Below are 13,998 nucleotides of genomic sequence, written 5' to 3'. Positions count from 1 at the left end.
CTTCAGTACGTTGTGTCAATCGGTCTAGCTATGTATCTTTTCACGAAGCTTAGCAACAATATTCTAGACTTAATTCAGTACCCTATATAAAAATTCGGGCAAATCGAAAGATATATATAGCGACTTTGGTGCACCAATTACATAAAATCGGACGAAGATATATATGGGAGCTATATCTAAATCTGAACCGATTTTCACGAAACTTAACACACCTCATTCTAGACTTAATTCAGGACGCTATGACAAATTTCGGGCAAATTAAATGATTTTCAGAGACTTTGGTGCACCAATTACCTAAAATCGGATGAATATGCATATGGGAGCTATATCTAAATCTGAACCAATTTTCAAGAAACTTAACACAAATCATTCTAGACGTAATTCATTACGCTGTGCCAAATTTCGTGCAAATCGAAATATATATAGGGACTTTGATACACCATTTACATTAAATCGGACGAAGATATATATGGGAGCTATATCTAAATCTGAACCGACTTTCAGGAAACCTAACACACATCATTCTAGACTTAATTCACTACCCTATGCCAAATTTCGTGGAAATCGAAAGAAATATAGGGACTTTGGTACACCATTTACCTTAAATCGGACGAAGATATATATGGGAGCTATATCAAAATCTGAACCGAATTTCACGAAACTTTGCACACATCATTCTAGACTTAATTCATTACGTTGTGCCAAATTTCGTGCAAATCGAAATATATATAGGGACTTTGATACACCATTTACATTAAATCGGACGAAGATATATAAGGAAGCTATATCTAAATCTGAACCGACTTTCAGGAAACCTAACACACATCATTCTAGACTTAATTCACTACCCTATGCCAAATTTCGTGGAAATCGAAAGATATATAGGGACTTTGGTACACGATTTACATTAAATCGGATGAATATACATATGGGAGCTATATCTAAATCTGAACCGATTTTCACGAAACTTTGGACACATCTTTCTAGACTTAATTCACTACGCTTTGCCAAATTTTGTGCGAATTGAAAGATATATAGGGACTTTGGTACACGATTTACAGTAAATCGGACGAAAATATATATGGGAGCTATATCTAAATCTGAACCGATTTTCACGAAACCTAACCGACTCAGAAAGTGATTCTATGCATATTCTCAAAAGGAACCATGGGTCTATCTCGATTATGTTTGCCTTTTACAAACATATGCACAAAGACATTCTACCCTGTACCACAGTGTGGTGAATGGTATAAAAATGTGCCTCATCGAAATTTCATTTGTGGACCCCAAGTTTTTGTGTTGATTTTTAAATGTCCATCAAACCATAAGCCGGCTGTTGCGGACGTTAGCCGGTCGAAGGGACTTGAATTAAAATCAAAACTTTTCTCATTGTAATATTTCTTTCTAACTTCGAAGAAGTTATACATTTCCCACAAAATGACCAAAATTCTACCGAAAATTAATTTTATAATATCTTCATACGAACGTAATATCCGATTTGAGGCGAACTTTGAACATTGTAATAACAATATTTTGTAAATTTATAAAACTCGCAATTTGTTAAATTTTTACCAAATCAAGTCCAAATATGACATCCACTCACTGTTTTAGGTAGCACCACCACAAAGTGTCAAAATTTTGAAAGTTTTTAAATCTAATATCGAGCGAATTCCATGAATATTTTTACCAAATCTATATAAAGTCCGAAGATTGAACTCATCCGTTCATATCTTCTAATACCTCTCTGCCAAAGTATCAACATTTTCAATATTTATAAGTCCAATATCCTTCAATGATTGCTCTTCATATTATTTTTATCAACATTTCAAAGAGAGAACCCATCGTTTCACTCCATCTAGTACCTCACACTACAAACAAAAGGCCTGAGGGTATCTTTTGTTAACATCGACTGGTACTTTTCTACATGTCTTTATACTTTTTATGAGAGGAAAAGTTGAGGTCTCTTTTTGCAGAAGTTATCATGATAGATTTTGATATTAAAAAGGATCCAAAACGATTGATGGATCCAAACATTTCCACTGTATTATCTACTGATCTTCTATGAATGACCCCTTGAAATTCGACGATATCTCTTCTTGTCTTGTAATTGTCGGAATTTCCCAAATGTTTTTTATGGAAGGTCTATAGATCCTCTTCGACATTTTGAATGATTTTCATAAGTTTTTCCTTTATAAATTAAACGAATGCAGTTTGAAAGATTATCGAAAATTCAAGATCATATGAACTTAATTTAATTTAAAGTCAGATCTTCTAATGCAGATCAACAAATATTTTAAGATGAGATCCGAAGATCTTCATTTGAAGATTATTAGATGTTTAGGAGAAAATTATATTAGAATCTGTACAATTTTCTTCGATTTCTTCAATGTAGTATTAGTTGGCCTAATCATCATATGTATAATTATATCCATAGATCCTCTGCGATGTATTTATATAATTTATGTATTTTTTAATTTTGATAGGTGTTTCTTATGACACAGAAATTCCATATATTTTTATTTTTTTCTACTTTGATTTTATGTTTTCTTCTGCTTGTTTCTCCCTATTTCCTTACATGTTCATGTTCTTCGTCATTAGAATAACCATATTAAACATAACCATGTCAAACAATTCATATCGAAATCATTTGGAAATTACATATGTGAATTTTGTAACACCAATATAGAGGTGGGTAAGAATGTCTGAAATAAATAAACAATGGAATGCAAAACCATTCACAATCGAATGAGTGGAAAGAATAACAAATACCAAGTAAGGGAGAGAGGCGGAGAATGGTAGCAAAACAAAACGAGGAACAGATTTGTTTTTGTCAGAGAGAGAGAGAGAGAGAGAGAGAAAAAGAGAGACAGGAAAAATGAGCGCAAATAGTGATAATGTAGAGCAGGGACAAGCAGAGAAATGATTATACTCTCTTTTTCACACGAATTACTCTCCAAGAGAGCAAACGTGCGAGTGAACTAGGAAATTAGTTCTAATATTAATAAAATGTTTACATTTTTGGAAAAATAATGGCTTTCTCTTGGTTATAAGGATATTTGCTTGTATTCAAATCGACTTACATGAACAATATGGATGAAATTAACTATGAACGAAATTATAAAAAAAAATATTCAATAATTTTTTTTCTGTAACTTCAGTTGAAGATCATTAGATCCAAAAACTTTCCCAGATCGTCAATATATATTTTCAATAAAATGTCAATCGATGTTTTGGCGCAATTTTTTATACCCTACACAACTATGTCGTCAGGGTATTATGGCTTGTTGCAGCCCCAAAAGTTTGTAACGCCGCGACTAGCTCTAGACATGTGTGTCCGTCCGTCCATTATAATTTTTAAACACGATACAGGCCACAGTTATTGACCAATCTTCACGAAATGAAGACCCTTATAGTTTTTGGTAAAGATCGGGTTATATTTAGGGGATGAAATGGACCAAATACTTAATTTTTGTCCGTTTTTCTGGTCGCTCCAGAGTCCGCAATTATGGCCCGAACGTCGCGAAATTTTATATGGAGAAAGGGATCGGGCTAAAGTATAAATAAATAATGATAAATATTGGTCAGTATTTAGCGGACCAAATGGACCATGAGTTTTGTGTGAAAAATTACAAAATATTTATACTATGGCGTATATATTTGCCCCTGAAGGACATAGACCCGAACAGTTGACAGTATATCCAAGAGAATGATACCAATTATATTGTCGTATATAATATTTACAGGTGCTTACGTTTGCAGATATTATTTAGTAACCCATTACCACACTAGAGGGCGGAAATATAGCGCTGATCGCTTTAAATGTTCCATGAGGTTCCAGTTATGGTCAAGGCCAACGCTATAATTTTCGGTGATGATCAGATAATTTTTTTGGGATAAAGTGGACCGAAAACATAATTTGTTGTGTTTTTTCTAGTCGATATATAGGCCACAATTATAAGACGAGCATCACAACACAACCCACGGGGAATGGAATATGGACATGTACCAAATATTAGAAATATTCGAAAAATATATCAGTAAGGAGCTGTTGATCTCTAATCGGGCAAGAGGGTGCAAATATTACGAAATATTGCCCAGGCTAGGAATAAAAATCCGCAGAAAGTTGAGAGTCCCGCGTTAGTTGTGTAGGGTATCGTATGGCCTGCCCCGTCCGACTATACTGCTCCGCTCACTGGTTAGTAGGTATCGTCTTTACAATTATGATTTCTTTGGAATATAATCACCTACCTACTGATTGCTGTGGGCCTGCCTGTAATTATAATCAGTTCTAAAGTGATAGATGGAGATTTCGATTAGGATTAGTAGGGAAATTGAGCGAAATTAAGAGCTGTTTAGGAATAAGAGTTACCATGACGTTTTGAATTATAACTACATCTTCCGAAGGCTGTACCGGCAAAACATACATCGGTATCTGGATAAATATACAACAACCATGAGGCAGACATTGAAAATACCTAAAATAATGATATATGAGGTCTTTGTCATGGTATATTGCTGCTAGGACAAAATTACATATCCGACATTATCCATGGAAAATTGGGTTATGACTTTGAACATATCGATATTGAGACGTGAACTTTGTATGGTTTAAAAACAAAGAACGATCGCTACTTCTGGTAGGAAGTGTTAGTGACAAGTAAAAATATATATCATTTTATTTTCTCAGAGCTGATTTAGCTGATTTTCTACATAAGACCGGTTGATCACTCTCTGAAGATCTGATGCTATTCCGTATGTAATCTTCCATAGAAGAGCCATGGATCTTGCATAGAAAATCAATTGATCCTCAATATAAGATCTAGATATTGATCATTTGAAATAGTAAATTCTATACATTGATCTTTCTACCATATATAAAGAGAGAAGTAGAGTCCGAGAGAATCACAAAGAAATGTATCAGCAACAAAAAAGACATTAAAGACATTTGAAAACAATTATTGGAAATTCCATTGTTTACTGCCCCCATAATAATAATAATCGGATATTTTGAACTAATAAAAAAATAAATCAGACAATAGATTTTTTTGGGGAGTGTCCAAAAACCATTGATAATACACCAAACTGATTGACGTAAATTTTGAGTTTTGTTTTTTTATATTTTGGCATTGACATGCCCCTTTTTGAAGTAAAGAAAAAAAAATACAGCAAATTGTCAACAAACTTGTTTCTAAGGAAAGTCCACAATTAGTCCACAATTTGTTGATAAAGAAAAACTGTGATTGATTTCCAAAAACAGCAAACAATTAAAATAAAGTACCTTGGTTCTGCCATGTCATTATGGGCGAAATAAAAATCTATCCAAAAAATTTCAAAATATTTATTATTTGATAAACAACGATATTTTTATTGCCAAAATAATTGTTTCTTTATTCTGCTGCAATTTTTTTTGCCAAATAAAAAGTACAGGTTAATATTTTTTAGCAAAAGGAAGGTCATTATTTTTGTGTGTGTTATAAAAAATTGTTTTTTTTTTGTTAATTTCGGAATTTTGATTTTTATTATTCTTTTTTAATTGAATTTACTTTTGATTTTTATTACAAACATTTGTTTTTTCGCCCTTCTTCCAAGTAAGGCGAAATAAAAGTATGTATTCGAATTAAATATAAATATTTATTTAATATTGGAGGCCCTCATATAAATATTGATTTTGAGTTTGCTGTTACGATTCAATGCTTAACGCCGACGCCTTGCCATACCTTTCAAGTAATAAAATTATATTGGTGGAGCGGAAAAAAATAAGAGGAGGATGAAGAAATATATATATAATATCAATAAACAACAGATATTTCTTTTCCTTCTCTTAATTGTTATTATTTATCTGAAATTTAAAATCAGTTGTGTACATTTTTTGTAACACAAGAAAATATTTTTTATAATAAAAAACAAATTATAAAAAGAGGCCAAGATCTTTAGGAGTTTACAAAATAAATTGTAAACATAAAATTTAATTTTTTTTTGCAATATTTGTCTTGAAAATCTGCCATAAGAAGATCTAAGGAACTCGAAAATAATTGTTTGTTGAAGTCATTTTTGAAGATCTCGGAAATTTTTTGGAGGAAAGTTACACATTTTTGATTTAAAATTACCTCAGAGATATTTTATTTGAACAAAATGTTCCGGTCTTCTATAAAAAGTAGTAATATTAAATTTCGTATGACGATCTTCTAATTATCATTAAGACGATATCTCCAGAATTTCGGACGACGATCTTCTAATTATCTTTAAGACGATATCTCCAGAATTTCTACGGATCAATCAATCTTCCAAATAAGATATCAAAATCTCCAAGCGAAATCTTCTCGCTTTACAATAATGACCCGATGATCCTTTTATGATCAATTGAAAATCTTCTCCAACTTCTCTTCTTATGCCTATTTTCCTGATCTAACATAAAAAGTTCTCTGAAAATTTTCTATTCTACTTAAAAGGATTCGTCTGGTCTCCTTTCTCCAGAACTCGGGAATTTTCCATAAGAAGATCCCATAGTTTTTCTATTAAGTGGCCCGGGCATATTTATTAATCCCAGATATATAGAAGAAAATCCACTGGTCCCTTTTAAGTAAGATATAGAAAATCTCTCAAAATGTATGAGGAGATTTTTTTTATTTTAATTTTCTATAGAAAATTTCACAAACTTCTCTTCGATTTTTTTACAGATATCACATTTGAAGAATTTAGCAATTTCATGAAAGAAAATATCACGGTTTTGTATAGAAATTATTCAGGGATCTTTTCTAAGACCCAGTCATGTAAGCAAATCTACTGGTAATAGAAAATCTACCTAATATGAACTTTAAAATACGATCTCAACATCTTCAGACAAACTATTTCAATTTCTAGTGGTTTTCCAATGAGGAATTGCAAATGCTCTGATGATCACGAGAACTACAAGATAAGATCAAAAGAGGATCTTTGGAAGACTTCAGGAATTTTCTATCAAAAAATCCTCAATGCTTTCTTTAAAGAACCATGAGAAAACCTTCTTGGTTTCTAAATATTCTATAGAAATATATCGACCTTCAGATACCTTCGACACAACATTCTAATGATCCTTTAAAATGTTTACTTTTGAGATTTTGTAATTGATGATCGTTATGGCTTCTATTGAAGATCCATAGATCTTCTGAAGATTTTTAATCGAAAATCTAAAGATTTCTATTGAAGATCACTAAATCATCTATTGAAGGTCAATAGATCTTCTACCGAAGATCAGTAGATTTTCTACTAAAGATCAGTAGAACTTCTACTGAAGATCAGTAAATCTTCTATTGAAGATCAGTAGATCTTCAATCGAGAATTGATAGATTTTCTATTGTCGATCAGTAGATCTTCTACTGAAGGTCAGTATATCTCAGTAGAGCTTCTACTGAAGATCGGTAGATCTTCTACTGAAGATGTTATACTGAAGATCAGTAGATCTTATACTGAAGATCAGTAGATCTTATACTGAAGATCAGTAGATCTTCTACTGAAGATCAGTAGATCTTCTACTGAAGATCAGTAGATCTTCTACTGAAGATCAGTAGATCTTCTACTGAAGATCAGTAGATCTTCTACTGAAGATCAGTAGATCTTCTACTGAAGATCAGTAGATCTTATACTGAAGATCAGTAGATCATCTACTGAAGATCAGTAGATCTTCTACTGAATATCAGTAGATCTCCTACTGAAGATCAATAGATCTTCTATCGAAAATCAGTAGATCATCTATCGAAAATCAGTAGGTCTTCAATTGAATATCAGTTGGCCTTTTATTGAAGATCTGTATTTCTTGCATTGAAATTCGGGAGATCTTCTATTGAAGATCAGTAGATCTTCTATTGAAGATCAGTTGGTCTTTTATTAAAGATCAGTCATCTACTGAAGATCAATAGATTTTCTAGAGAAGATCTATTGATCTTACGCTGAGTATCCTCCGATCTTCTAGAGAACGTCCTCAGTTGCTAATGAAAATTCTCAAATTTATTTATGAATATCGAGGATTTAAAATCATCTAGTGAAGATCCTAAGATCTTCTTGTAATTATCCTCAGATCTTCTAGTAAGGATCTTTAGTGAAGATTTTCAAAATTTTCTAGTGAAGATCCACAGATCTTCCAATGGAAATTCTCAGATCTTCTTGTGAAGATCCCAAAATATTGTGCAGAATATCCTAAGATCTTTTACTGTCTATCCCCAGATCTTCTAATGCAGGTCCTTAGATCCGTCAGTGAAAATCCTCAGATCTTCTGGTGAAGATCCTTACCTCTAGTAAAATCGAAGTAGTTCAGCTGCGTTTCTTTAAGTAAAAAATGTCTTTAAATATTTAAATCCAACAACAACTACAACACCCACCCGAGAGATTATGCAAAATAGTATTTAAATGCAAATGTTGTTGTCATCTCAACAAAGCAAAAGAATGCAGGCAGGCAGCGTATCAAGAAAAAATGCGCTACTCTGATGAGGAGCTCTGCGATGTGATGAAGTATAGATGTCAGGGTGTATACCTTGGCTAGATGAAGTTCAATGAACTCTCGAACAAAGCAAAACATAACAAAATAAATAAAGCAACAATGCAAAATAAATATTACAAAATAAAAATAGAAAATAAAGAAATTTTAGAAAAAAAAAATAAAAAAATTAAAAAAAAATAAAATAAATAATTAAAAAAAATATATTTTTTAGAAAAATAAAATAACTGAATTTTAAATCAAAAAATGAATAAAAAAAAAACTCAAGAAATTTCCGCAACCGAAAATCAAGGAAATTAAGATCATTGAAGATCAGTAGACATTCAACAGAAGATCAGTAGAGTTTCTATCGCAAATCGATAGATCTTCCATAGAAGATATGCAGATCTTCTATTGAAGATCAGTAGATATTCTTCTTGTGAAGATCATCATATCTTGAGGTAAAGATCATTACATCTTCTATTGAAGATTCCCAGATTTTATATTAAAGATCGTCATATATTCTGTTGAAGATCCGTAGATTTTCTACTGAAGATCAGTAGATCTTCTACTGAAGATCGGTAGATCTTCTACTGAAGATCGGTAGATCTTCTACTGAAGATCGGTAGATCTTCTACTGAAGATCGGTAGATCTTCTACTGAAGATCGGTAGATCTTCTGTCGAAGATCAAGAAATCTTCTACCAAAGATCAATAGGTCTTTTACTGAAGATCAGTAGATCTTCTACAGATCTTCTACTGAAGATCTGTAGACCTTCTACTGAAGATCAGTAGATCTTCTACTGAAGATTAGTAGATCTTCTACTAAAAATCAGTAGATCTTCTACTGAAGATCAGTAGATCTCTTATCGAAAATATAAAGATCTTCTATTGAAGATCTTTTGGCCTTCTTCTATTGAAGATCAATGGATTTTCTAGAGAAGATCCATTGATCTTCCGCTGAGTAAATTTTTTAAACATTCAAATAATTTAACCCAATTTATTGTCACATACTGTAAGAAAAAAAAACAAGCATTGGGATCGCCAACCTAATCACCGACCCACCGAGCGAACGTCTTTGTAATTGCTATGGACTGCTGCAGCCAGCAATCGCCTCTTGTTATTGGTACTGATTTGTTTGGGGTCCACGACGTCGTCCGTCGTTCAGCTGTGGGTCCATTTCTTTTCAATTTTTTCTTTTGTTGTGTGTGCCAATAACAATGATTGTAGATATATGTACGTGTATATGTATATATGTCTCAATACTTTCGTAATGGTGACAATTCAACACCATCACCAAGCAGCCGGTCGATCGGCCGGTCAGCTACATTGATCAGCCTACAAGTGAGTGGAGTGAATAGACACTAATTTTTTTCTTCTTAGCTAAAATGCCATATGAGCTAAATAATTTTTTTTATTAAATATAAAATTTGTTTATTTTTCAAATAGTTTTCTCTCCCCAGTTATTTTCAACATTGTTTAATGTCTGGACAGCTAACTTTTTTTATCTTGAATAGAGTAAAATTTTTTTTTCATATATTTTTACAATTTATTGTAATTTTATATATGTGCACACAATATATTTATTTTGTTATTGTTGTTGCTACTCAGTTGCATATTCTGAATTGAAAAAAGAACAATAAAAACAAATGTATCTGATATTGAGGTTGCCTGCAGAAGCTTGGCTGCCATATGAGAGGGCGTTGGACTTTAACTTTATCAGTGCTACAGACACACACATCCTCACACATCTATAGATGACTATATAACTTTTTCCTTGAGGGCAATTTGAAATCATGCGTCGAAAAATGCACAAACAACAACATAACCAACAACAATAACAAATCGTTACAATAATAGTAGCAACAATGAAAAGAATAGCTTTACGCTTAGTTTTGCTGTCGCGTACCATCACCATCATCATCCGAACAGTTATTTCTGACAAATAAATTGCAATTGAATATGATTTTCTACAATAAAAACAACAACAATACTAGTAATAATAATCATAACAATAATAACATTAATAGATGCTGCTGCGGGACAATGTCTGATAATAATTTTTATGTTCTCTTTTGTTTTTTTTTTCTTCTTCTTTTAGGTATGCGTACCGCAATGTCCACCATGTCAACACTGAACCCGCGTATCCATCGTAAAGGTTTTCGGACGCCATCAAAACGGCATCCGGGCAAGGCATTTCCTGGTAAACTGCACTCAATGTCCAGGGTAAGTTGAGATTTGTTTTTATTCACCTTTTTCAAATATTTTATTCACCATATGGAATAATTTCTATTCGCCACAGAGGATAATTTTACTCACCACAGTGGAGTATTTTTATTCACCTCAGTGGATATTTTTTTATAGACCTTTGTGGATAATTTTTATCCACCATAGCAGATAACCATTCACCATAGTAGATAATTTTACCCAACATTGTCGATAATTTTAATGGGCAATAACGAGTAATTCTATCCACAAAGGCGGATAATTTTATCCACCCCAGAGTGGATAATTTCAACCACCACTGTGGATAACTTTTATTCTACCCACCAGAGTGGAAAATTTTATCCACCATAGTGGATAATTTTATCCACCACTGTGAATAATTTTATCCACCACTGTGGATAATTTTTTTCACCACTATGGATAATTTTAATCCACCTTTGTGGATAATTTTATGCACCACTGTGGATAATTTTATCCACCACTTTGGATAATTTTATCCACCACTGTGGATAATTTTATCCACCACTTTGGATAATTTTATCCACCACTGTGGATAATTTTATCCACCACTGTGGATAATATTATCCACAACTGTGTATAATTTTATCCTGTGTATAATTTTATCCCCCAATGTGGATAATTTTTATCCTCCATTTGGGATAATTTGTATTCACCATTGTGGATAATTTGTATCCACCACAGCGGATAATTTTATCCACCACAGTGGATAATTTTATCCACCACAGTGGATAATTTTATCCACCGCAGTGGATAACTTTATCTACCACAATGGATAATTTTATCCACCATAGTGGATCATTTTATCATATAGTGGATCATTTTATCCAACATAGTGGAAAATTTTATCCAGCATAGCAGATAAATTTATCTACCATAGCAGATAAATTTATCCACCACAGAGGATAATTTTATCCACCATTGTGGATAATATCCACCATTAAGGATTATTTTTATTGGCCATGGTGGATAATTTTATCTCCCCTAGTGGATTATTTCATCACCACTGTCGATATTTTTATCCACCACTGTCGATTTTTTACACACAACTTGATAATTTTATCCACCACTGTGTAGGCTAATTTCATTGAGGCTAATTTCATCCACCATAGCGGATGAATTTATCCACTAAAGCGGATAAATTTATCCACCAAAGCGGATAAATTATCCACCATAGCGGATAAATTTATCCACCATAGTGGATAAAATTATCCACCATTGCGGATAAATTTATACACCACAGCGGATAAATTTATCCACCATAGTGGATAAATTTATCCATCATAGCGGATAAATTTATCCACCATAGCGGATAAATTTTTCCACCATAGCGATTAATTTTATCCACCACAGCGGATAATTTTATCCACTATTGTGAATAATTTTATTCACCATTGTGGATCATTTTATCTACCACTTTGAATAATTTTATCCATAAATTTTACCCAACACTGTTGATGATTTTATCAACCATTGTAGATCATTTTTTCACCATTGCAGATAATTTTACCCACCACTGTGGATAATTTTACCACACTGTGGATAATTTTATCCACCACTGTGGATAATTTTATCCACCACTGTGGATAATTTTATCCACCACTGTGGATAATTTCATCCATTAATGTGGATGAGGATGAAAATATGGTGGATAAAAATCCATCATATTTTTCTCCACCACTGTGGATTATTTTAATAACCACTGTGAATAATTTTATCTATCATAGCGGATAATATTATCTACCACTGTGTGCAATGTTATCCACTAATGTGGATAATTTTATCCACTACTGTGTATAATTATATCCAAATTTTATCAACCATTGTGAATAATTTTATTCACCTTATTGGATAATATAGGCTCTCCGCATTTTTCCTCACTCTCTCTCTCTCTGTCTCTTTTTTAACCTTCTTCCTTTGTTATTTTTGTTTCACATTCCCCCCTCTCTCCCTCTTCTCCTCCAGATTGGTCCAGGAAAACTAGTCCCCGGTAAAAGATTCCCGCCACGACCGCATCCGCCACCCTGTGATAATTCCAATGATAGTGGTTTTGGGTTTGATCAACATGTTGAAATACAACAGCAGCAGCAACATCAACAACAACAACATCAGCAGCAGCAACAACAACAACAAATGCAAACAAGTAGCCCTAATTCAAGTACAAATTTAAGCAGTAATTTAAGTACCTCTCCCAGCAGCAACAGTCTACACATAACACAACAACACCAACAACATCATCATCAACAGCAGCAACAACAACAACAACAAAATGTCACAACAAATCTCAGCAGTAATACAACAACATCAGCATCATCCTCGTCCTCATCAACGTCCTCGGCATCGATAACAAATTCATCACCAGGAAAATTACAGCAACAACAACAACATCATCAAACACATCAACTGATACGTGCTATACCTGCCTCAAGGTAAGTTGCTGCTTCAGAGAAGAATTTCATCCTCATGGTGGTGGGGTGTGGAAGGGACAATAAGTAAATTACCTCTTCCGTACCCCACTTCTAATAAAAAAATTAAAATATATATCGTTACCCATTCATTATATCTCCAAATCAATACACAAAATATCAGCTAGCATCCCCCTACATTACCCATTAAAGTCACGACCTCCTCTCACTCTCTCGTAACTCTCCCATAACATCTCACAACACAACCCACACCCATTGATCCATTGATTCTTGGAAATCCATTTAAAACTTCCTTTTATTTGCCCAAATTTTTAACACTTGCCCAAAATTCCGCCGCCGACACGATCACTCACTGCCTCATATATTTTTTTCTATTTGGTTAATAATTGAAATAATTTTTTTTATTTATTTAAAATATTTTTTTATTTTGTTGATCGTTGTTGTCATTGTCTGACTCTTCTTCTTCACGTTTTGATATTTAACATTTTTTTATATATATATTTTTTTTGTTTGAATTAAAAATCTACGAATCGACAATTTGTATGAATGAAATTTCGTTTTGAATTGAATTTGAGTTTGCCAATTAATATTTGATCTATAATCGAATAATTTTTTAACGAAATATCGGCTATAAAGAAAAAAATAATCGGTTATAAGAAATTAATGAACAAACTGTTATGATGATATGTCGTATATTAGGGGCACTCTTATGTTATACAGATTTTAACAAAATGATTTTGGGCTCGTAAAAATTGTATTTTCCTTATAACAGAAATTATACACTCCAATAAAAATTTTCGTTAATTAGACATTTTTACACTTTAGAAAAAAATACAATTGTCGGTTATAGTGAAATAATAAAATGCAGCGTTTTTATCTA

The 13,998-nt window shown here is 32.7% G+C and overlaps 1 protein-coding gene across 1 annotated transcript in view; it reads left to right on the top strand.

Moving 5' to 3' along the window:
* Window positions 1–13,998, top strand: part of LOC133333674 (nuclear factor of activated T-cells 5) — an 89,999-nt gene that overhangs the window by 32,549 nt on the left and 43,452 nt on the right. Inside the window, exons 2-3 of the mRNA XM_061541962.1 lie at window positions 10,550–10,674; window positions 12,658–13,121. Of these exons, the coding sequence (XP_061397946.1) occupies window positions 10,550–10,674; window positions 12,658–13,121 (589 nt within the window). The remainder of the gene's footprint in view (window positions 1–10,549; window positions 10,675–12,657; window positions 13,122–13,998) is intronic.

This window comes from Musca vetustissima, unplaced genomic scaffold (genome assembly GCF_032173495.1).
Source record: "Musca vetustissima isolate MV318-11 ecotype Yass unplaced genomic scaffold, APGP_CSIRO_Mvet_v1 utg8392, whole genome shotgun sequence".
Taxonomy (NCBI): domain Eukaryota; kingdom Metazoa; phylum Arthropoda; class Insecta; order Diptera; family Muscidae; genus Musca; species Musca vetustissima.
The sequence above is the reverse complement of the archived record's forward strand: the minus strand, read 5'-3'. Positions and strand labels throughout refer to the sequence as shown.